Source organism: Carassius gibelio, chromosome A6 (assembly GCF_023724105.1).
Source record: "Carassius gibelio isolate Cgi1373 ecotype wild population from Czech Republic chromosome A6, carGib1.2-hapl.c, whole genome shotgun sequence".
In the NCBI taxonomy this organism is placed as follows: Eukaryota; Metazoa; Chordata; class Actinopteri; order Cypriniformes; family Cyprinidae; genus Carassius; species Carassius gibelio.
This window is the reverse complement of record NC_068376.1, coordinates 28,736,796-28,763,199: the sequence shown is the minus strand read 5'-3', so window position 1 is coordinate 28,763,199 and position 26,404 is coordinate 28,736,796. Positions and strand designations below refer to the sequence as shown.

The window sequence follows — 26,404 nt, the reverse complement described above, 5'->3', positions numbered from 1 at the left end:
ATTAAAAAAAAATTTTTTTTGTCATTTTAGGAAAATTTTATTTAAGAAGCAATTTTGTTTTAGAATTTTTTATTTTATTTAAATGAGAGTCCTCTAAGAATCTAATATGGCTAGAATAAGATCAACTATAATATATTTGCTCTTAGACAGGTGTTACTCCACCTGTCTATATATACATACATACACACACAAAAGTACAAAAAATACTAACTGAAATAAAATGTAAATATATTATGAAAAAAACATTTAAAAAAAAAAAAAAAAAGAAAAAGGATAATTTTTCTATTTGAGTGTACCCACCAGTTTTCCTTTATAATTGTTTTTCTTCAACAGCATATCAATATATTTAGTCTCCATGGACCCATTGGAAGAAGTGGGCGGGGCTACTGGAGGGTCTCGTCGGCTGTTATTGGACGAACCCCACAGAAGGCGGGGCCTAAACAACCCCCACTCATCCATACAGCCTTCTACAATTCATTTCTCAAAGCATTGAGAGGCGCGCTTTGTTTCTATTGTGGTCAAACCACACGAGGAGAAGAACTACAGGGACATAAAGCAGCCGAAACACTGGAAACTAAAAGCTTTAAAAACTTAAGAACATCATTTCTCATTATAACCTGTGAAGAACTCTGAATCTAGGAGCTCACTGACCGGTAAGAAATAAATGTTTATTGGTAAAATGTGATCTATTTGTTTTTTAAGTACTTTAAGAGATACATAATTCTAAAAATCAGAAAACGAAAATTTGAAAGAATGTACTTGAGTTCAATATATTTGATGGGGAAATGGACTCTATACCCTTTTAGTGGATGCAAAAAAAAAAAAAAAAGTTTTTGACTCCCTTTGACATGGTCTTAGAGAGTTGGACCGTATTTTATGGTAAAATGTATTTATACCTTCTTCTATTTACTTTGTATATGAGTCAGTGACGTCTCGCGCATTTTATTGTCCAGATATGTTACTCAGAAGAAACCAATTAAAATGCAAAAAAACAACTGTTAGTGGACTGGCAATAATATTGATTAATTATATAAATAATAATAATAATAATAATAGAAACAAACTATTATACATATATATATATAAATATAAATAATTAAAGTAGTTTGATGTATTTCTGTCTTCATTGTGGCACATTAAGGTGCATACTGTTGACCTCAGGGGGATATATATATATGTGTAATATGAATGAATTATTTGTGGCAATGCACTGAATATTGGCATGGCAGATGGCCTGTTAGCATTTCAGCTCTGAATCTCTGAGTTCTCTGGACCTTATGGTCGGTCAGCAGACAAGTAAACGAGAGGTCAGAGGTCATGGAGAAAGTGGGAAATCAGCAGAAGGTACACTATAAAACTAAAAGTAATTGTGATTTTGGATGTGTCCCAACATTAGTTACACAAGCAGACTAAAACTCTGGCACAAATGTCAGATTTTGATTTTGTCATGTTTGAATGGATGGGGCAATGCAGTATGACGCACTTTGAATGTGAATGGACAGTTACAATCAATCAATAGTTTTCATAGCCAGTATCCAGAGAGGTGTGACTGTTCGATGAGGCAAAGGTCTGTTTTCCAGTGAACTTCATTGGGAAACCTTTACAATCGATGACTGTGAGTACATCCCAGAATTTTCTAGAGACAAATGCGTGACATCAGCTCAAAGTGCTTGACCAATTCTATCCCTTCCTCAAACTTTTTCCTGGATGTAAACATTTGCGTCCAGTGAGGTCAGACCTTCTGGGCTGGTGCTGACAGAGAACACGTCCAAGGCCAGAGATGAACATATGATTTTGTAGGACGGCAGTCATGTCTGATTTGAGGGAGGTCTTGGAGTTCGTTTAGATTGACGTTACTCTCTGTAAGCCTGAGCTTGACTTTACCATGTGTTTTTGAGTCACAAGACCAGTCATGTGAATATCTTTTGGTGTTTATTTTTATCACCATACCATACTTGTGGTATAGTTCCCACCATATATCACAACCATAGTCAGTTGCATTTGTAAGACATTTTAATTTCATAATGTGACTTTTTTTTTCTCTAAATGAAACAAGATTTAGTAAGAAAAAAAAACACACTTGCATGGTATATCTATCTGTCTGTCTGTCTAGTTTTGGTGGTGTGGGAAACGGCCTCTGACTGGAGGAACAAATAATTAAGTCAGTATATAATTTATTCCATCTCTGCACCCTAATAAAATAGATTCAAAGAGACTTCTTAAAAGTCATCGGTGATTTTTGTGCATGGCATATTTGTAAAATGTGTCCTTTAGAAGCTGGGGTTCATCTGGTTTTGTGTCATGGCTCTAGTTTGAGGTGTTGGTCAGTGTGATGTCGGTATCATTGTGAATGTCAATAAGGCAGCACATTGTTGAATGGTCATCAAGGACAGTGCATTGTGTGAAACAGCTGCGAGGGATGATGAAAATGAGGAGAGAGCATGACAGGTCTTCTTATTACTGAGTTATTGTATTTCGCTCATCTCAAAAGTAGTTAGCTGTGGTACATTTACCCTATGATTGCCTTCTGGCCACTTTGTAACCACATGTTGCTGATTATTATTATAATGCTCTCTTACATGCTACATTTTTTTTATGACCATCTATTGTCCTTCCTATGTTTGCAAAAAGACTTAGCTGACCTGTATTCCATCCCAAAGTGCTTCACCGAGTTGCTAAATTTATCAGCTCAAATAGACATCTTTAATGACCTTGGCCACAACTGGTTTTCTTTAATGGTCAACTCGACATTTAGCAGCATTAGGGCTGCCAAAATCACGTATCGCAGGCAGCCTCGGGACTCCATGCCTCACATACCATCGTCATGTGAAATTCAAGCTCTTGCCAGAATTCAAACGCAACCCGCTCTGGACCCCAAAGAGGTGCTGCTGTTTGTAATGCCTGATCAAAAGTTTTCGGGTGTTTATTTGGAAGGGTTTCTTTTGGATTAAAGCTTGTCTGACGGTACATTGTTCCACTTTTATATGTTTTTTTAATTGACTGTAAAGTTTTTATTCTGTTTTGATTCTAAAATGATAATAAACTTAAACAAGAAATTTGTCAGATCTTTTTTATGTTTTTGAAAAGTCTCTTATGCTTACCAAAGCTGTATTTTTTTAATGAATAATACAGTAAAAAAAACTTTTAACTGAGAAATAATATTACAATTTAAAATAATTGTTTTCTATTTGAATACATTTTAAAATATAATTTATTTCTGTGATTAAAGCTGAATTTTGACTCCGATCCTTCACAAATCATTCTAATGTGCTGATTTGCTGCTCAAGAAACATTTCTGATTATTCTTAATGTTGAAAACAGTTGCTCTGCTTCGTATTTATGTAAAGGCATACATCTTTTTTCAGGATTCTTTGATGAATATAAAGTTCAAAAGAATGGCATTTATTTGAAATCTTAAACAGTATTAACAACTTTGATGTTTAAGATCACATAAATCATCACCATTGTATGATTTCTAATGAAGTACAGAATATTTTAAAAAGTTTCCACGCCACTCTGACTCATTATGTTGCTGGTTTTAAATTTTAATAGTGTTTGAATTTAATCTCAAGTCTGCATCAGTCTCATTAGGAAATGGACTAGACTCAAGACTTTCCTGGCTGTAAACGAACACACTTGTGCAGTTCTTCACGAGAGCTTCTGGTTGTGGTTGTGAGCGGTCTGTGTTAAATATATCATGACAGCTGGGTGTCTCAATGGCCCTACTGTTTTACACATTCTCCTGCAGCTTCCAGAGTTCATTGGACTAAAATCCACAATCATAAAATAAACGGTGAAGTTGTTAATGTTATTAAGCCTTTATCTTTGCAGGGAGTGTGTAGAGACTCTTGCATAAATGTAAATTAGGACTCGGGTGATACTGATATAAGGCCAGTCACTAAATCGCTGAATTATCCTGTTGAATTTTTAGTTGCCAATTCTTTAGATGAGCCAACTGCCTATTAACTCTTATAGTATTATATTTTTTTAAATATTACCTGTAATACTTTTATATCTTTTTTTTTTTTTAAAGGGGTCATATGACGTTGCTAAAAAATAACTTTATTTGGTGTATTTGGTGTAATGCAATGTGTTTATGTGGTTTAAGGTTCAAGAAAACACATATATTATTGTTTCTCCTCTATGCCCCGACTTTCTGAAACGTCGATTTTTACAAAGCTCATTGGTCTGAAAAGCGAGGTGGCGTTGTAGGCTACTCCTTTAGATTCAGGAAACAGTCCTTGAGAAAAATGCATTTCACACACAGACACAGGTATATTTGGGTTGAACTGTTCTGAAACAATTTTGTAAATACAGTTTAACCACTGATCTCTAGTCATGTCCTCTTTTGGAAGACCAAACAAAGTAGCTTCGGTTTCACAACGAAACACACAGCATCTCCACAACATGGGTCAGCAGCAACAATACAGCGAGAATAAAAGTCATGACTTATTTCTTTGTGTGTACATTTGGGTGACGTTATGCAAATCTTCCCACACAATGACGTAGAAATGTGGGGGCGTGTTTACACGAGGCATTTTAGGAGGGCGTGGATGAGTCTTAAAGGGGTCATATAATGCAATCTAAATTTTTATTTTCTCTTTGGAGTGTTACAAGCTCTTGGTGCATAAAGAAGATCTGTAAAGTTGCAAAGACTAAAGTATAAAATCCAAAGAGATATTCTTTATCAAAGTTAAGCCACGCCCCCCTAAAATGGCTCATTCTAACACGCTCCCACATGTCTACATCACCATGTGGGAAGATTTGCATAACGCTGCCCAAATGTTCATCCAACGAAAGAAGGCATAACTTTTATTCTCGCTGTTGCCGCCGCTGCCTTGTTGTGGAGTCACTGTGTGTTTCGTTGTGAAGGCGTAACTACTTGTTTGGCCTTCCAAAAGAGAACATGACTAGAAATCAGTGGTTAAGGTGTATTTCAACACTGTTCCAGAACAGTCCAACCCAAATATTCAGAAGTGTGCTGCGCATTGTATGGAGGATGAGGACTGTTTCCTGAACCATTAGCCTACAATGCATCTGTGGCACAAAGGCTGTTTCTAAAAAGTGGGGCAGTTTAAAAGTTGCAAGGACAGTCTGGTGCTTCTGACTCGCAGCCTGTAGGTACATTATTAATATTTCAATAATTTGCCACTGATGATTCAAACACGAGTTCCACCTTAACTGGATGAAACAAATGCCTCGTTTGTAATGGGTTTTATCAGTTTTGTCTTGTCTAGTGATGTCAGGATCGCAAACGTATCTTTCTACTGAACAAGATCTTAATGAACCGCTTGAATCAGTTCACCAAATTGAACTGAATCGTTTGAAATGGTTCAGGTCTCCAATATGCACTAGGCCACAAATTACTGAAGTTATTTGGTTTATAAACTTGCCTTACACTCCCTGTGATGCGAAATAAACCAATATCCTGATTTATTCCGTTACTCCTAACAGTAAATCGACTGAACTGCTAAAAGAGAACCGATGATGGGATGTGCACGAGTAGAGGAGCTGGACTGTGTCTCATACTGCTGGCCTAGGAGACGGCATATTATGTTAAGGGGCGTAACATTTCCATCACATGCTTGAGGCATTCGGCCAATCACAGCGCACTGGATAGTTGGTCAATCAGAGCACACCTCACTTTTCAGACCGATGAGCCTTGTAAAAATTGACGCGTTTCAGAAGGCGGGGCATAGAGGAGAAACAATGATGTTCATTATATGGAAAATGATTTGTTTTTTTTTTAACCTTAAACAGCATAAACACATTACATCACATAACTTTTAAATATAATATCTCTTTGGGTTTGAGACTTTGCAACTTTAGGCATCTTATCTATTCACGAACACCTTGAAATCGCATCATATGACCCTTTTAATATTACCTTTTTTTCCGGTTTCCTTTTAATCTTTGTTTAGGTTTTGGAATTTTGTTGTGAGTGTCATTTTTATTAGTTCTCGTATTTTAAGATTTCTATTTATCTTATTATTATTTCAGTTTTAATAATTTACATACTTTTTTCAGTTAGTTGCCAGGGAAACATTTGTAATTTGTAGGTTTTTCCTCTATTTTTTTTATTTTTATTTTGTTTCTGCTTTATTTCAGTTAACAAAAATATTATTATTTTATTTAAGCTAGTTTCCAAACCAACATTTAATTTAGTTTAATTTCATGCACTAAAATAACTAAAACTAAAAAAATATATATATACAGGCATATAAAAAAAATACTAATATAAATTACATACTAAAACTTGAACTACAAAATCCAAAATTGAAAACTAGTTCAAAATATTGATAAAAACTAATAGTATTTCCATGTTTCTAATATAACACTGGTTTCAAATGACGTAAGCTAGACGTAAGAAACAGATTTTGAGGTGTTTTTAATGCATGTAGTGAATATTGACATAGTTGCATTTTTTTATATTTTAAAATCTTTATCTTTTTCAGCAACTCGGTATCAGACAGTTCACACTTGGGATATCAAATACTTCCACAATGGAACCTTCTAGATCAGAAATGTGTATTCTGCCCAATGGGAAAGGTCAAGACCTGGGAGAGGAGATGTGCATGCCGATGAAGACTATGATGGAGGAAGAACAGTAAGCACTTATGCATCACTTCAGTTATTCAGTTTTATCTGTAAAAACTTCATTGTCATTCACTGTAAGATAAGTTCCTTGCATGTGTGTCTACATAACGGGAAGTTTTGCTTTTGCGTGGCGGACCAATGGTTCTCAACTGGTTTTTCATGATTTTTAGCATTGCATTTTCCCTGCCTTCCACCAGCCCATCAGAACATTACAAACCCATCAGTTTTATTGTGTCATTGTGCTTCTGTACTGAGGACTATAGATGCAAAAATACTCCTCAAATCACTTTTATTTCCTTGCATGGTGTGCTGACTTGTCTAAGTGCATGTTTACCCTTTCTCCACTCTTGCCCGATGATGGACCTTCTCACACTCTCTATCATCATCCCTCAGAAATGGTATCCATCATGGCAGGTATGTCACTAACAAGAAACAAATGACTGTTAGCTGCAGTTAGGGAAAATGAACTGATGCACCTTGCAAGATCATTGTCGATTAAATGTCAATTGTCGTCCTTCCAACAGGTTTGATGATCCTGACAGCACACTTGCTGAGAACATTGAGTTCCTGCCTAACAGTGAGGGCAAGAAGCCACGTTTCACTGATGTAAGTATGTGCAACATTTGCCGTGAACTTTCAGCTGAAAGCCTATCACAGTCAGAAACGGAATGATTTTTCAGACTGAGAGATTTGACTGTGTTGATGTTCTCGGTTAGCTGTTGTAGCAGCTGTTGTCTCTGTTTTAGTTGCTCATCAATTTCATTTCCTCTCTTAGTTTGAGGGGAAGACCTCTTTTGGCATGTCAGTCTTCAATTTGGGCAATGCCATTATGGGCAGTGGGATTTTGGGATTGGCCTACGCTATGGCCAATACTGGCATACTGCTTTTCCTGTAAGTGAAATCCCTTCATTTTCCTTTTAATGACAGATTGGCTGGAAAAATAATTGATTGTTGTATGTGCTGATGCGATGCATCGCTGAATCATCTCATAGTCATGCAAATGCCCTCAATGAATCAGCGTTTTCACTTCATCTCAATGTCAAGCATTTGGCAGACCACTGGCTGTCTAATTACCGTGGTAATTAAAGCATTGATTTTTACATGTGTTATTTTTCCAGACATGCTCTTGATTACTTGAATTTTCTCTTTTGGAGGCTGTTAATGTTGGTTGTGTATACCAGAAATGGTTTTCTATGGAAAAGATCTGCCCCCTGCATTCTGTTAAATGACACGTCAACCACCATTTGGCTTTTTCTAAAAACATCAGGCCCGTGTTTTTTTTTAAGGTACTGCAAGATAAAAATGATGACAAACTTAGTCAGTTAGATTAAGATTATTATGTTTTATCAGGCTGGTTTTTAAAATGTTTTAAAGAAAGGGATAATGTACAGTTAGCTGATATTTGTTATATTTACTTTGCAATAATAAATACATTTGTGTGTATATATAATAAAAAAAAATTTTTTTTTTAATTTGTATACATTTACATTAAATATATATATACACACACACACAAACACGCATGCACAAAACAATATCCATTTAATATATCCATTTAAATACAAATATAAAAATAATTAAAATATATATTTAGAATAATATATATATATATATATATATATATATATATATATATATATATATATATATATATATATATATATAAATACAATACAAAAAATATTATTTTAAATGTATTATCTTGAACTATACCTCCTTTTGCTTTATGTGTTTGAACTTTTATAGATTAAATTATATTTTTGTATTTAAATTGATACTTTATATTAATATAAAAAAATTATATATATATATATATATATATATATATATATATATATGTATATATATATATATATATAAATACAAAACTATATAATTTTTTTTACTTACTTTTTTATATATATAATTAATAAATGATAATTATATATATATATATATATATATATATATATATATATATATATATATATATATATATATATATATATATATATATATATATATATATATTAGTGCTGTCAATCGATTAAAAAAAATTAACTAATTAATCGCACAATTTTTTAAAATTAATCGCGATTAATCGCGATTAATCGCAATTAAAAGACTGAAACTTTTTGGATATGTAAATGTAAAATGTAAATAATTTATGTAAACTCAAGACAAAGAAACTATTTAAATTCAAAATATGATTGTTTATTGGAATTTTTGTTTAACTTGTAACAGATTTTCTCATGTAAACAACATACCTGCAATAAACCATCAATATCCTCCAAATTAACTGTTGGCTTGAAAGCCATATTTATTACAGAAATAAAAACAGAGGCATGTAAGTACCATTTGAATTTCAAAACAATCAATGCCAATAAAAAACAAAAATGATTTCCATGTGGGCCAGTACACACCAGTACTCAGTACCGCCACTTCCAAATATAGCTCTTGAGCGTACAGCCACCTCTCCGTGCGCCCAGAACGTGCTTGTACCGGTACGCTCATTTGGACATCTGTTTTAATAGAGGTTTTAGTCTTTTACCTGCACTGCCGATTTTATGAGCGCCCTTCACAATGCAAGCTTCCTAATTCATCCCACCCAGAGCAGAAACTACATTACCCATTCACCCATTAAGTTATACAAGTGAATAGCGCATGTGTCGCTTTTCCCACTGTTAAGTGCCAACAACTCAACGTGGCCGGAGAAGGTGTGTGAAACTCGTTGTGAGTTATACTAAAGCAAAATCTTGAGTATTTATTGTCTGATAAACATTACAAACTGTCTGCGGAGGTTGAGTCGTCCTGCAGCCCCCGCTGGCTGTTCATTGGTTGCAGCATCTTTTTTCTAAGTTCTAAAAAAATACCGTAGACGGCAAGGCACAAATTTAGATATTCATTTATGTAATTAATCTATAGCCTATGCACAAAGACAATATGATCTTTTTGTCCCCTTTTTGTTTTAAAGCTTGATGAAGAGAGAGAGCGCAAGTTGCTGCAGCTGCGAGGAGGACAGTGATGCACGCGCACAGGAGTGATTGACAGTTCGCGGCACTGTGTACAAAAAATACTCCGCTACACAATTATTTCGTTATTTTCGTTTAAGCTTATTAACGTTAGCGTTACAGAAAGGTCTGATTTCCGCACTGTTACAGTCATTGTTTTTTTTTATTTTAAACAATGACATTTGAGTTCATGATTTTAATGTTGCTGGTTCTTGTGGCAGACTAAATGAAGAGTAATGTTTCTTGTGGCAGACTGAAGAGTAATCTGGCAGAGTTTTATACTGAAACTTTCCGTCTAAAAGTCCTTCCTTGGTCTTATCCATATTTCTTTGCACGTTGAACACACATAGGCCACAACTGGAAATAAAAAAAAACTGCAACCGCGTTAATTGCGTTATTTTTTTTTAACGCGTTAAATATTTCAAATTAATCGAATGCGTTAACGCGCTAATTTTGACAGCACTAATATATATATATATATATATATATATATATATATATATATATATTATTATTGTTATTATTATTATTATATACAAATGCAGAAACATACAAAATTATATTGATTATCTAATATTAAAATGTGTTTGTATGACCTGCCGTTTACTCTTTATTTTCCTCCTTCCTAAAATTTTCCATTAGTTAGCTCCACCTCCTCATCTGTCCACGGCCCTAGAAAGGCCATGACCTGAGCTGGCCACGCCTCCTCCGTTCTCCACACACGTCCTTCTTTTCAGGGCCCCCTCCCCCGTCCAAATATAGCATATTCATATTTGGTTTCCTCTCGGTCTGACTGGGGGAGGAGAGCGAGAGCCGTCTGAGGCGGCTGCAGCTCCCGTCAGGTTACAGCGAACTGAATACTACTCATCAAATTACCCAACAGGCCAAGACTGTGTCCTCCAAACATAGTCTTATTTCCGGGTAAATAACAAGAAAATCATTAACCTCAGTTTGGTGTGTACTGCACGCATCCCTCTCAGGAGGCAGTTTGATCAAGTCCAGTGTTTTTACTTTTACTCAACACAAAAGACAAGCCTTATATAAGTGTGAAAATACATTTTCTGTGGTCATTAGGAGGAGTTGACTTACATTGTGGTTAGACTTTCCCACTACTGACAGACCTATCCTTTTTGGGGCAGTTGTGGCTTAATGGTTACTTGTAACCCAAAGGTCACAGGTTTGGAGTCTCAGTAGCAGCAGGGATTGATGTTGAGGGGAGTAATAACCAGTGCTCTCTTTCACCTTCTTTACCATGACAGAGGTGAACTTTAGCAAGGCACCGAACCCACGCCACTGCAAAAATCACTGCCGACTGCTCCGGGTGTGTCTTCATGGTGTGTGTGTGTGTGTGTTCACTGCTGTGTGTGCTGTGTGATAGGTTAAATGCAGAGCACAAATTCCATACTGGGACACCATAATTATCCACATTTTTAATCACATTCATTAAAAAAGGTGTTTAATAAAATAAACACTTTTTAAAATGTTTACCTTCATATGAAGCATTCAGTCTATAATAATTACACGTGACCTGGAAAAACCTGGAAAAAAATTGTGAATCTCAAAAAAACTGGCAAGAACATGTTCTGGTCATATTCAATAAAAGAAAAAAAAGAAATCATATTGCAAAAAAAAAGCATTATTTTCAAATATACAAATGAAATATTGAAAATATAAAAATAAAAGTAAAAGAGATTCTAAATAACACTGCTAAAACTTTTTTTTATTGATAGATTGATTGATTTTTTTTTTTTTATCAAAAACTTTTTTTTTTAATGAGAATTGTGTGATTTTTGTAATTGAAAATTATTATCAGATGATGGGTAATTCTGAATATTATTAAAAACGGTGGAATTTCCTAAACTGAAAATATTCTGAATGTCTTTATGCATGAGCTTTTTTAATAAGAGGACTAATGTAATGAGGACAACAACAATCACATCATTCAGAAAACAACAACAACACACACCCCACTACAATATTAACACATGAAATATTAATATTTATCTAGCACTTATACAGATAAACATAGATATACCATCTAAAGCAAGTACGGTTTTTTAAGTTATTAGATAGACAATCTCTATAATAATTAGACCTAGCATTCGAGTCAATCTTTATATATACATACTGATAAATAAACATTTTTGTTAATGGTCAGATAAATGCATGAACAGAAATGGACAATGCATATTCACATTATTCTTCTGAAGATGTGTGTAAAACAGAGCACAGCTATTGAGAACACTTTCTCTTGCATACTCAATTGATAGGCAGCTGTTGAAGTCAATAGTCCATGGGAACATTTGAATAGAGTCGTTCCAGAGCTTATTTCACACCTCTTTCTATTTACTGCCCATTTATCAGGTACTTGTCATCTAAATAGATTTCAATGCATTAAATTGAAGGAGTTTGCCTCCTGGGGTGAAGCATCTTTCTGAAAGCACACTAATCACTTTCCACCATTGTGTTGATAAAGCTTTTATCAGATTTGCCTTTCTCAAAATTTCCATTATATAAGCTAAGAGAAAAGAGTGGGATGAAATGGTAAAATTGTGTGTTTGATTGCAGGGTTTCACAGAATAGATTATCAGCACAAACACAAACACCGGCACTTTCCCAAGATTCATTCAGAAGTAAATCTTACTCTACAACAGTCATACATCTGAAGTATAAAGTACTGTAGACCTTTTATTATCTAAGACACATGCACGCAGTGCACTTGAACTCCAGCAATAGAGTTTAGATTATATTTGGGGGTTTTTTGATAGTTTATAATCTTAACTATGTGTACTGGACACCTAATACTGCAGGTCATTTTAGATTAAAGGTCAGTTAAACGTAGAAAGTAGTACATTAAAGGAGTAGTTCACTTTCATTTACTCACCACCCTCTTGTTCCAAACCTGCATGTGTTTGTTGAACACAAAAGAAGATATTTTGAAAATGTTGAGATCTGAACAGTTGATGAGCACCACTGACTTCCATAGTATATATTCCATAGTATACTTCTACTATAGAAGTCAATGGTGCTCATCAACTGTTCAGATCCCAACATTTTTTCATTCGGAAAGTGAACTTCTCCTTTAACCTCCACCAGAGGAACTTCCATATTAGGGTCTAGCAGGTGTAGATGGTGTTGTACAGATGTGGAGTGATTGTGACGCTTGTATTTTGTCTTCAGGTTTCTCCTCACGGCTGTAGCTGGTCTCTCCTGCTATTCTATTCACCTCCTGCTGAAGTCCTCTGGTGTTGTGGGTAAGATGAGACACATTTGCTCCATCAGTGTGTTGTATGGTCATGTCCTCATCAGGTGGACAGATGCATGAAAGTTAACTCACAGAAACTTAATGAATGGCTCTTTTATTGTAATTTGATCAGAAATTCTCTGAAATATAACAATAGTTAAATATGGTGAAAAATAGTTAGACTGGAGGAAGGATTTTTAACGTAATGCATTGAATCAGACAGGCCAATTAATTTGAAGTTAGCACTATTAGCTAATAATAAAATAAATAGTTAAATGTATTGATGAATTGGCCTGTCCAATTTAATTTAATTACTAGTGTACATGATAAAACTTTAGTTTTATATTTAATATTTTTTACAGTTACACACACACACATACACACACACACACACACACATTTTTTTGTATACCAAAATATTTTTTTCAGTAATTTTATTCACCATTCTTAATGCTAAACACATAACTGTAATATTTAGCTTCACACTAATAATAAATGTTATAATAAAGAGCTCTTGATTTCTGATGCTGTTTTCAAGTGTTTTGTGACATTTCTTGCAGTGCAGTTGAGGGTGTTGTTAGTGTATTGTTGTGATCTGAAAACACATTTCAGCTTCTGACTGAGTTTCCATGTTAAACTCCAGTGACGCAGTCAAAGATAATCATAACATGAGATGCAGTGTTATGTGGAAACTTGGCTCCGGTGGTGAGATTTGTCTCTCTCTTCATGTTTTACTGACATTGGTTTCCAGGAATCAGATCTTATGAACAGCTGGGGTTCAGGGCCTTTGGAATCACAGGGAAGATGGCGGCCGGAATAGCAATCACCCTTCAAAACATTGGAGGTAAATTAATATTAGCCTAACCTGACTTTTTCCAAGATATAGATAGATATATTTTATAGATGTGACAGGTCTTTGTCTCCTGCCTTTTCTCTTCTCATTCATTTCTAGAGTTTCCTCTCTGGATTTGCCAGTTACCTGTGCTTTCATCTATACACTTTTGACAAAATTATGAAACTTGTTTTATGCTAATGATTAACACTGTATATTTGGATGAATGTTTTGACACATTTCCATGTTGTTTTACCCCAAAATAATTACTGTTGCCTCTTCTTGACATCATTTGGACTCACATTTTTTTTTTAGCGACATATATATATTTAATTGTTTTATGTAGTTATATTTATAGTTATTTACAAATAATATCCAGCTGAGTGCAGCAAGCACAAGAAGCATAGAACCCTGACGGTTATTTTCTTTTGAATGAGATTCTTCTAATGAACTCATTTTTGTCTTTGCTTTAGCCATGTCCAGTTACTTATACATCGTCAAGTCAGAGTTCCCACTGGTTCTGCAGGCTTTTTTGAAAGCAGACACCAGTTCAGGGTAAGTACTCTTACATTGTAAAATGCTGAAATGAAATGAGAGAATCCCGAGCTTTCCTCAACAGTCCACTTTAGCAGTTAAATATGAATGAATTGACTGTTATGCGCTGACTCTGAAGCCACTGGTATAGACATGTACTTGTCATTATCAGCTGACGATGTCACCATTGGGGTCGTTCACCAGGGCAAACACTCAAAAATTTCAATCTGGCATCTAGGGGAGGTGTGGTAGGATCTGTGAACTGTGATTGGGCAGTTAATAAGAGAATGGAAGCTGATTGGCTGATGCTATGTCTTTCCCACCACACCCCTGTCCTTCTGCGCTTGACAGCTGCTTTAAACAAGCGTATCGTCAGTAGACACAACTCATTGCTTACGTCTGAAAACATATGCTGGGTTATATCTTTATTCAGCTGCTTGTGTTCTCAGGGTAGATCCTAGTTTAGCATGTTTTATCAGGTTTAAAAACTGTGTGGAAAACAGACTCATCGTGGTGTGTTTGTAAGAAGCAAACAAATGCAGTTAGAAGAGATTTCTATGACTGTTATTATATTATATGCACAACAAAACCACAATTTTATTTTAAAGCCCCTGAAGTCATTAAAGGTTAATCATCAAAATCTTCTGTCTGCTGTATTTCAAAATACCTGGATTGGTATGAAGGTTTCCGATTAACAGAGTGAAAGTGTAGATGGGCATGGTGATTTTATTTATATGATGACTGTAATGCTCACACAGGCTTTGGCTCCTGAGACTTCTCAGTACTGGATTGAATAGGTCAGCGTATGTTAGAAATTGTGAAAAGATGGAGGCGTGTGCTTCAGTTTTAACAGTATGCATTGACTGAGAGATTTTGTATAATTTTAGGACCAGGTGCAACTTTAAGTGATGCTTCTATACGCAGACACACACACACACACATTGGTATTCCTATAATTATGGGGATATACCCTAACCCTATCTCTAAACCTACACTTCGCATTAATAATTCTGCATTTTTAGAATTTCAAAAAAATCTTCATTCTGTGTAATTTATAAGCAGTTTTCTGCAAAAATGAAAAACGGCCCCACAAAGTTAAAATTTGACTGGTATTTCTATCCTTATTTAGTCCCCATAACATAGGGAATACACACACTTTAATGTACACACCTAATGCTGGATGACAATTCTAGTATTGTTTTGTTTGGCAATATTTTACACAAAAATATCAGATATGATTTTGTCTTTCTTTTTTTTTTCTTTTTTGCATAGGCAGTCACCATGCATTTTATTCATGTTATTGTTATTTATATACTAATGTATTATTTCTTAATATTTTGAATTTGGTTTTATTTATATAATTTCAGTTTTCATTTTACATTAAGTTTAATTAATATGTTATGTTCTTTTGTCATTTATGTTTTTATTAGTTTTATTTATTTATTTATTTTTTCGTTTACTTATTTCAGTTTGTTACCAAGGCTAACAGTTTAAATTTTGTTAAGTTTAGGTAAAATTTGTATTTCAGCTTTATACATTTTTTTGAAAATGATTTGTATTTATTTACATTTTATTCAAAAAAGTAAGATCTGTCTATCTATCTATCTATCTATCTATCTATCTATCTATCTATCTATCTATCTATCTATCTATCTATCTATCTATCTATCTATTTATTGATCTATCTATCTATCTATCTATCTATCTATCTATCTATCTATCTATCTATCTATCTATCTATCTATCTATCTATCTATCTATCTATCTATTTGTCTATCTGTCTATCTATCTGTCTGTTGCTATGCAGAATTCGGCATGTAAAATCATAGATAGTATATCTGCACATGGTCTTTTGCTGAGGAATGTTTATGCCCCGATAGCATATATAATGTATGATGTTTCATTCCCACATATAGTAATCTACAGATAGTCTGAGAGGGCCTAGCATTGGCACGCCAACCCTCCCCATAAGTGTCTGAATACAAGCAGGGAGGTGCGGAGAGGGTCTGAAAATAGAGGAGTCTCAATCCAGGCCTGGACCTACACACTACGTAACACCTTGTGACTCTGTGTGTGTGTGTGTGTGGTTACTTGAGTTCAGGAGTGGGAACTGCTCCATGTTGCATTCAGCTCTGGGCTATATTTGTTAGATGGTGTGTGTCGCGTCCACAGCAAATACAACATGCTGTCTCATAAATCACAAGAATCACAGACTCAGGCTGGAATCAGAGTTAGACAGGTTGATTCCGGAACAGTGTAGGTGTTTTCCACAGTCACACAAGTGATGATGACGTTAGTTTGACACACAGGCAGAGTAACAGAAAAGGAGACCGGAAGATAGATTGGCTTTAAAACAGGCACTGAAAGTTATCAATAAATATGGTTGTATTTTTTTTTTTTTTACTATTTACTGGTTTATTTTGTTGACCTTTTAGTTCATGCTTCATTTACTCTTATTAAAATGTAAGCAAATGTAATAACCTATGGATGTATGCTACCATTCAAAAGTTTGGGGTTGGTAAATTTTTTAAGTGTTTTTGAAAAAAGCCACTTATGCTCACCAAAGCTGCATTTATTTGTAATACAGTAAAAACATTAATATTCTGAAAAATGATTTTAAAATGACTGTTTGTTTTAATCTGATATAGTTTAAAGTGTCATTTATTCCTGTGATGCGCAGCTGAATTTTCAGCATCATTACTCTTCAATGTCCCATGATCCTTCAGAAATCATTCTAATATGCTGATTTTCTCATCAACATTTATTATTAGCATTCTAATATGATGATTTGCTGCTCAAGAAACCTTTTTGAATATTATCAATATGATGCAGTAACAAAGATGCATATTCAAAAGAACGATGTCTGTTTAAAATAGATTGTTTTGTAACATTACAAATGTCTTTACTGTCACTTTTGATCAATTTAATGCATCTATGCTAAATAAAAGTATTAATTTTTTTAAAACAAAAAAATTATACTACATTAGAACAGCAGTATATCAGATTTTTAAATAAGTAAGCATAAAGTATTACATTTTTTACACATTGTTGCCACATATAGTGGAGAATGCAAGTAATGATTTAATTTTTTATATAACACATTTTTATATTTCTGGGAGAAAATTAATTCACATTAATAACATTAATCACCATAATGGTGACCAACTATTTACAGTATTGTGCCATAGCTTGATGTTGTACAGTAATTTGTTGCATTAAACAAATAAAATGACTGATCTGAACTGATGACACTTTAAAAAATGTAAAAATGAACAATGTTGCCAATAAATTTTGAAAAGCTTGTATTTTTGACTAGTGCTTCGAATTTGACATCTGTTGACTTGTCTGTTTCCAGTCAATGGTATCTCAATGGAAACTACTTGGTGGTGCTTGTGTCTCTTTCGGTCATCCTGCCTTTGGCTCTAATGAAGCAGCTGGGTGAGTCGATCATTTCTACTTCAGTCATCTCATATCATGAAAGTGGCTTTCCGTGTACGTTTAACCCAGATGAATAGACTGTTCATATTACAGAGCATCGGTTCAAGCACTTTAAAAGCACATTCTGTCATCAAATCAATCAATAAGCTAAACTAATTCAGCACACCTGTTTATCTGACAGCAGCAGTATGGTTTAACACAATTCTGTTTTTGTTCTTTTGACGTTTTTATAGTAATTGAATCAAGTTGACCATGTCAGTATTTGAGTTTGGTCAGCTCTGTCAGCACAGATTAGCTCCTGAGATGAGCGATAACTCACTGCGCTTCTCTAAGCTCATGCGCTCATGCATTTATAGTTCGGATCAGGGATTCACAGCATGTCGATTGACAATTGGACCATGACGCCATATTGACGTGCTTCACTATATTTACATTTTCAGGTTACCTTGGTTACACCAGTGGTTTTTCACTCAGCTGCATGGTCTTCTTCCTCAGTGCAGTAAGTATTTGCCATCATCATCATTGTATATCAGGTATTATTTAAGTTCATATGAAAACAAAAATCACTTATTGAGTCTTATTGAGCATGATTCATCAGTGTAAGTTATTCTAAAGAAACGACATCCATAAATAATTTATTTGATACAAAAAAAAAATACAGTTAATATAAAAACTCACCACCTTCCTGTCCCTGTGTCTCATACATATTTCTGCTTCACATAACCGTTCGCCCGCACATTTTTCCCCAGAGGAAGCAATAAACTGTGTACATATTATATCATATCTACATGCAGCAATGCTGACTCATAAAACACTCACTCAGACTGACTTCAAAAGAAGACGACTGAGGCTTTTAATTGGTTTTAATTGGTAACACTCTCTCGGGATAATATGATGATGCTCTATAATGTTTCATAAGTGTGTATTTGGCTCTCTGAAGAATAACGTTTTTCTGTTTTTGCAATTTGACCTGTTGTTGAAGATCATTTATTTCTATGTCTTTAGACAATTTAGTCACCAAGACATACAGCCATTTAAGGGGCTTATATTGAAAAAAAATAAAAAAACAACTGGATGCCTTTTTTCAAATTCAAAACACCAATCACAAAATTGAATTTTCATAACTATAAACAAAAATGTAATAAATGGCTATTCATTCATTTTTTTATTATTGCATTTAGGGGACATACGTACAATAAATGCATTGCTTTTTCATCTTCAAAACACTGATCACTAGATCAAAATTCCATTATTATATACAAACATTTTAAAAATGGGCTTTCTTTTGTTTTATATTTGTATTTACGTATTTATGTCATGACACATACTTTTTTGTAATTTTTATTTATGTCCATTTGGTTTGCGGCAATTAAGGAATTACACACGGAACGTACTCAAGTTAATGGTTGAATTTCTCGTGTTTTTGGTTATTGGCCTAAAGTTAGGGATCATTATTTTTAACCTGCTGTATTTTTATATGTCTTTGTCTCTTTGGACATGTTAGCCGACAAGAAATGTAGCCATTAGAGGCTTGAATATTAAAAACAAATTGCATGGCTTTTTAAAGTTCTACACAATGATCACAAGTTTGAAATTCCATAATGTTATATATATGTAATATATGTATGTGTGTGTGTGTGTAAAATTTATTTGTTTATTTAATTATTATCATTTTTGCCGTATTGTTAGGTCATTTATAAGAAGTTCCAGATCCTGTGCCCATTCGAGGAGTTTTCGTCCAATAGCACGCTGGCACAGGCTCATTCAAACGTGACGGTGGACAACGCCCACGTTTACCATAACGGACATGTGATGGTGGACGACTCCCACTGCAGCCCACAGATGTTCACCGTCAACACACATGTACTACACTCAGAGAATAGCACATTTTTGTTTTCAGAATTACATATTTTACTGAATGCTTTCAAAAAGACACTCTGTCCCACAGACCGCATACACCATCCCCATCCTGGCCTTCGCTTTCGTCTGCCATCCTGAGGTCCTGCCCATCTACACTGAGCTGCGCAAGTAAGTTGACAGCATTAAAGCAGCACTGCGACTGTAATCTGTGTCTTATGCAAATGGATGTTTTTCTCCCTGCAGCCCAACTCAGAAGAAGATGCAGCACATTTCCAACATTTCCATTCTGATCATGTACACTATGTACTTCCTTGCTGCTCTCTTTGGATACCTAACGTTTTACAGTAAGTTTAACTAACACTTTTACATTTGCCCATTGCTAGTACTCTGCTTAACTAACAAACTGGATCCTGCATTTGGTTCAAGTTTGCACTCAATTTTATGTATGCATTATGTTGCGAGTCAAATTAAATATAGTTCTGCTTTGGTTGGCAATGCAACACATAGATCTGATAGCGACTGTAAAAATAAATGCTTTTAAAAGCAAGGACATATCCTGTGTGTTTGCATATTCCATTTTTTGGGGGGATAGGATTTAATTGATTATATTCTCTTAATATGCATGCTTTAACTATTTTCCCTTTTTTGTAAGTTAGATTATTACTATTATTTCAATGTTTCAATATGCACATGTAATGTATTGCTTAGCATGCATTATTACAGCTGCAAACTAAGTAGATGAATTCTCTGATTTCGCCACAGCTAAAGTTGAGGCCGAGCTTCTGCACACATACAGCAGGATCGACCCCTACGACACACTCATCCTCTGCGTGCGTTTGGCTGTGCTCACCGCTGTCACACTGACTGTGCCCATCGTTCTGTTCCCAGTGAGTTTAACATATTATATGCTCATGTCATAGAGGTTATGCTGCTTTTAGCATTTTTATCACGCATTTTTATGACATGGTGTCATTCCAAAAAAAAAAAAGTCATACACCAAGCAAAACACTGTACAAACCGCAATGCCTTTGCCTCGGGAGACTTCCAAGATTGGAATGGTATCCATGGCTGCAAAATGGTTTAAAATAACTTAAATTGAGACAAAATGAATATTAAAATAAGACAAAGCACCTAAAATCTGAGATATAGACAGACTTTATATTTCTTATGTTCCTACACTTTGAAAACATGCATTGCCATGTGTTACACTGATTTTTACATGGATTTTTTTTATATTTAAAATAAAATGTCCAAAAATTAAAATAATTTTCATTTTCGTTCGGGTTAACTCAAAGTTGACAAGTGAATAAAATATAAGTAAAACTCTTCAAATTAAAAAAATTAATAAAACTTTAATTAAAATTAAAAACTAAAATTTGAATTCAAAATATTAACAAAAACTATAATAATATCTCAGTGGTACTAAAATAACACTGCGATGATCCAAGGTTTTTGCCACTTTATTCTTGTTAAGCTCTTGATATGGATAAGCTGACATTATATTTCATAATGTGAATTGTTCCTCCTCGTCATTTTTTCTTTTATTTAAGAACCAGTGTTATATAAAACCTGGATATATGAGGAATTTGTAAAGTTTAATTTCTAGACCAGGAAAAGTTCTGTAAAATCTTAAAAAGTCATGAAAATTTCTATAATACAGACTATAAAATATTTTGTCAGAAAGAAATAGAATAAGAGAATAATCTAATCAAGCAGCTGGAAAACTGGTAAATATATATTTTTTTAAAACTTCTGGAATTATAGTATTGAATTATTTTAATATAATGCCACTCCTAGTTTCTGTATATAAAATGTCTGAAAACCAATATCTTATCTCTTCATTTTTGTCTTGTAGAGTAGTGGGACCTTGGAGTCAAAAGGTTGAGAAGCACTGATATAATATATGAATCATTTGGGTTGAATATTACAGCAAAAACAACAACATTGTGTAATTTATGCAGTTATTGTGATTTAAAACAATTGATGCTGCCTATGCTTTAGGGGACAGATTAAGCTTGTTGTACAGTAAGAGCTCAAACGTTTCTTAAAGTAATTTAAATCCACAAAAACGGCATAAAATGTTCTCTGCTACTTTTTCTCAAAGGTGCGAAGAGCCATTCAAGAGATGATGTTCCCTAATAAAACCTTCAACTGGATCCGACACGTCATCATCGCTGTCATTCTCCTGACCTTCATCAACATCCTGGTCATCTTCGCGCCCAACATCCTGGGCATCTTTGGCATCATTGGTGAGTCCTTCAATCATTACTGAACGAAGAGCTCAAAATCCAGCGCGGTCAAATGTGCTTTCTGAGGGAAACAGTTCTGTGTTCAAATGTGTCAGAAAAGCCAAAGCAGAGACTCACGTTGGCGTGACTTGTTTGTCTTGCTTTCTCAGTGTGGGTAAGGGTCTCTGACACGGTCTCTGGCCTTGAGAACAGCTCCATACGTCACCTTTGCTTGTTTGAACAGATAATGTTGTGCTGTTAAATCAATATTTTTGTGTTTGACTCATATTACTGGAAGGAAGATGTTTCCTTTTGTTTTGAAACCCTTTTATTGTTGTTGTTGTTGTTCAAGTTTCTAAACTAAAATTATTTTGGAATTTTTCTTTGGGATTTAAAATCTAAAACTACAATGATGATGTAAAAAAAAATCTATTTTTGAGATGAATTCTTTAAATAAAAAATGTGTAAAAAGAGCAGTGAAGCAGGTTTTAAAATTTGTGATATTTATTAAAGATATTTTGACAATTTTATAATTAGCTTTAAAAAAATTACAACTATTTTTCCTTTCAGAAATAATTTGACATTGACTCACAAGTCTTACTGTGATAACCATAAAATAGTTTTTGTTCAACACTGGGTTCTCATTTAACTTTTCCATTCTCATTTTCATCAGCAAGAAGCACGTTGCTGGAATCTTAATTGTCATCATGTTTAATTGTCATCAGTGTCAGGTTTAATTGGATTCAGCTGATGAGCTGATTTACATTTGTCCTGTTCTTCCTCCTCCAGGTGCAACATCCGCTCCCTGTCTTATCTTCATCTTCCCTGCTGTCTTCTACATCCGTATTGTGCCCAAGGATAAGGAGCCAATGCGCTCCACCCCCAAAATCTTTGTGAGTTATGTTTGTATGATTAATAATTATCCAGAAGTGATTAAAAATAAAAACATTAAATAAAATTAAATTGAAAAGAGAAAATATAAAATACAAATGAATTCAAAATACAACAAAAACTTTAATAACATATTAGTGATAATTAATGCTGCACAGATGCAAGGTTTCCAGACATTTACATTAGATACATAGATGTATAATATAAATAATTTGTTACTGTACATTTTTGGGGATAATTCTAAAACATTCTTTATAAAAACCTTCAGTTCACAAATTGAGTCTGAATCCAATTTTTTTTTGGCCAAGTTGTTTTATAAAAAAGAAAAAGATGTGATTAATGACTAAAGATCTTGTTCTCTTTTTCTCAGGCTGCCTGTTTTGCTGGACTGGGCATGTTGTTTATGATAATGAGCTTGAGCTTCATCATCATTGATTGGACGACAGGCAGCAGCAGTACTATGGGTGGCCACTAGGAGACAAACTCTGTTGATGAATGTGTGTTTTTGTATGAGAGTGTGAGGTGTATGTTAGGTTAGTGATGTAACATACTGGAAGTGATCTGATTGATTTTTATCCATATTTTCCTGCCTGTTATGACACGGAGGATGCCCTATCCCACTGTGGAAAGGAAAAGGTGAGGGGGACCCAACGTAACATCCCATTTTACACAGATAATCTGCCAGCAGATAATGGGGAAGAACTGCATTATTCTGGAAAAAACACGTCTGATAAATTCACACTGATGTTTTATATTTTAAAACCTGTGAAAGCGCTGATATTGTCAATTTGGGCAATTTTTTTTATTGCAATTTATTTATTCAAGGTTTAGTACAGCAGTCTCCAAACTCGGTCCTGGAGGGCTGGAGTTTTAGCTCCAACTTGCCTCAACCCACTTGCCTGCAAGTTTCTAGCATGCCTAGTAAGACCTCGATTAGGTTCAGGTATGTTTAACTTACAGTACAGACCAAAAGTTTGGAAACATTACTAAATATTACTGTTTTTTCTGTACTTTTGATCAAATAATTTTTTTTTTTTTTTTTTTTTTTTTTAGATAAATGCAGGCTTGATGAGCAGAAGAAACTACTTTCAAAAACATTAAAATTGTAATGTTTCCAAACGTTTGGTCTGTACTGTATGTTAAGGCTTAAGTTTACTTGTCGTCATTTTTATTTATCTCTCACTCTCTGTTTTTCCTATCCAGAGCTCTTATACTTGACAAAACTGAATGCAAGTACTGTAGTAACACATAGTTGAATCCTTCTAGATTTCTTTTAAGTGACAGTACATGCATTCTACAATAGTCACATATATATCAGATTTTTACAAATGTAATTCTGTGTTTTACTTTGCTCATAGAACGAGGAGATTGTAGAGGTTTTGATTCCTCTCTGGGTGTAGAATGAAGCAGGCTAGTTTAGTAAAGATGGATCGATAGTTGGTTTACTCTCCAGTGGGCTTTGGACAATCAGTGAGTCGCATTACTACCTATTTTAGGTAACTTGCCGTGTTTTCGAGTCAAGTGAGAGTACAATTTATCAAATCGCATAATTTCAGTGTGCCAAAGCCAAGGATTTCTATAGTCCTTCAAACTGTCATGAAGTATATTTTCAGTTTTCCTAAAGTACAATAGACAGAATGCAAGGCATGCCTTGATCACATTGAGATTTAAACAGTGAAAAACATATTTATTTAATTGTATTGAATATATTTTGCAGTTCACTGGATGAGTATTAGTGTGTGTTATAGTATTAATGTGTACAATACTGGTGTCCTTCATCGGTTTTGTTTGTCATGATATTCAAGGTCATTTATACAAACACTAGTCAAGGACCTCATATACGAATACAAAACTATATTTTACTTGAAATGGACATAATCTCCCCTGTATTAGAATTCCAACAGTTATATTAAAGATGAAAATTATCAAAAATGAGAATTAACTGAAAATTTACTCACACTGAGGTCATCCAAGATGTAGATGAGTTTGTTTCTTAATCAGAAAAGATATGGAGAAATGTAGCATTGCATCACTTGCTCACCAGTGGATCCTCTGCAGTGAATGGGTGCCGTCAGAATGAGTGTCCAAACAGCTGATAAAAACATCACAATAATCCACAAGTCATCCATACCACTCCAGCTGATCAATTAACGTCTTGTGAATTGAAACAAATCCATTTAGACTTTTTTTCCCTCCAAATCATTGCTTCTGGACAAAATAAACATGCAGGGATGTAATGCTACATTTCTCCAAATCTTTTCCGATGAAGAAACAAACGGCTCTACATCTTGAATGCCCTGATGGTGTGTACATTTTCAGCAAATTTTCATTTTTGGGTGAATGAAGTTTAAGTGATATAGTTTGGAAGCTGCTCTCAATATCTCACCTGAAAAAACACATCTGTGTAGTTCCTTTTCTTGTAATCTGAGTATTTGTGGACCCTGTTTTGGTGTTAGCAGTAGTTAATGAACCAGCTGATATATAGAAGCATGAAACACCTGTAATTATTATTATTATTATTTTTTTTGTAGTTAAAAGGAAAATTGTTGCTTATTTGAAGTTTGAAATAACTTACTCTTAATCAGTGGTTCGTGTGATGCTTTCAAAACTTCAATGTGTTCAGATTCTGCCAAAATATTATGCAGTGCAATCCTGTTGTTCAATAATTGTGCTAATATTATGTTAACTGACGACTAGCTAGATTGGTAGCGGAAGATATCGGTAAACCATGAGCAAACATGAGTTATTCTGCAACAGAAATTAGCATGCCGTTCATATCACCACATTAATGACAGGAATAAAAATTGATAAGGAATTGACTTTTATTTGTGACAGAGAAAGTGTAGCTAACATCATAGTTCTGTTTGCATTGTCAACCAAAAAAACAAACTGAACTTTATGCTGGAGACTGAAGTGCAGTGCCAGTGGTCCCCAGGAGTCACTGTTAAACATGGCAATGATGGCAATGATTGTTTTTTTTTCAGTATTTCCCTGAAACTGATCATTTAATTATAATTTGTGCTTTTTTAAGTACTATAAATCTAAATATACTAATGAAAAGTGCCTCACTTTACAACCAGCTACCTTATAAACTCTTAAGATACTACCTATTTTTTTTTCCAATGAGCCCTGTAAGTGTTTGTTATAGCCCTCAAACTTTTTTTTTAAGTTTCCTCAATGCTAGTTTGTAATTTTAATATTATAATAATAATCTTCTTTAAATAATATTCTTTCAGTCAAGTTATATCCTTGCTGAGTATATTTAGCTTCAACCACAGTAGCATTGGATTGAAGATAAAATCAAGGGTACTGAATAATGATAATTTTGTGATTTATATGGTGGTTAATAATGCAAGATTGATTATGACTAAAATTCTATAAAAGTTATTTGCCTCATTGCTGCCCCGTTTATATACCTTTTCTTTAAACATGTTTTACTAACATTTGCTATATTCATATCTGGTACAGATCATCTGGATTTTATCCTTTCAATAAGGAAAATGCAAACCAGTTTGTTTTTCAAAGCATTATTTACACACTATTTAATCGATACAGTTTGATTCATATGATAGTTTGTTTAGTGCATTCGTATATACTGTACATAAATGTGAACCACTTTATTTGTAATGCATATTTAGCTTGTATAGTGTAAATAGCAGAACCACTTTGACAATAAAAAGCTCTTTTTAAACCTGTATGTGAGTTTTTCATTTACTATCCTCCCCATCATAACATTATGACTTACATTTGGGTCTAGCTCAAAACTAGAACATCAATTTACTTGACTAGT

At 34.2% G+C, this 26,404-nt stretch overlaps 1 protein-coding gene across 2 annotated transcripts; it reads left to right on the top strand.

The window, feature by feature from the left end:
* The first annotated feature begins 480 nt into the window (after window positions 1-480).
* LOC128015987 (sodium-coupled neutral amino acid transporter 3) lies at window positions 481-26,309 on the top strand. 2 transcript variants are annotated; one of them, XM_052600271.1, is made up of 17 exons: window positions 481-653; window positions 6,456-6,607; window positions 6,991-7,011; window positions 7,122-7,203; window positions 7,373-7,488; window positions 12,768-12,841; window positions 13,583-13,675; window positions 14,137-14,218; window positions 17,553-17,635; window positions 18,076-18,134; window positions 19,325-19,498; window positions 19,584-19,663; window positions 19,739-19,839; window positions 20,258-20,382; window positions 21,600-21,744; window positions 22,513-22,616; window positions 22,985-26,309. In XM_052600271.1, the coding sequence occupies exons 2-17, from the start codon at window positions 6,504-6,506 to the stop codon at window positions 23,087-23,089; spliced, it is 1,548 nt and encodes a 515-aa protein (XP_052456231.1). In that variant the 5' UTR covers window positions 481-653; window positions 6,456-6,503; the 3' UTR covers window positions 23,090-26,309. The 2 variants fall into 2 exon arrangements, with proteins under 2 accessions (XP_052456231.1, XP_052456232.1); XM_052600272.1 differs by lacking the exon at window positions 6,991-7,011.
* The last annotated feature ends 95 nt before the right edge of the window (window positions 26,310-26,404 follow it).

Excerpts from the sequence above, each read along its gene's own strand:
- LOC128015987 (XM_052600271.1), top strand. The coding sequence starts at position 6,504 with ATGGAACCTTCTAGATCAGAAATGTGTATTCTGCCCAATGGGAAAGGT. Across the intron at positions 14,219-17,552 it reads AAAGCAGACACCAGTTCAGG|TCAATGGTATCTCAATGGAA; the intron begins GTAAGTACTCTT and ends GTCTGTTTCCAG. Across the intron at positions 19,840-20,257 it reads TGGATACCTAACGTTTTACA|CTAAAGTTGAGGCCGAGCTT; the intron begins GTAAGTTTAACT and ends ATTTCGCCACAG.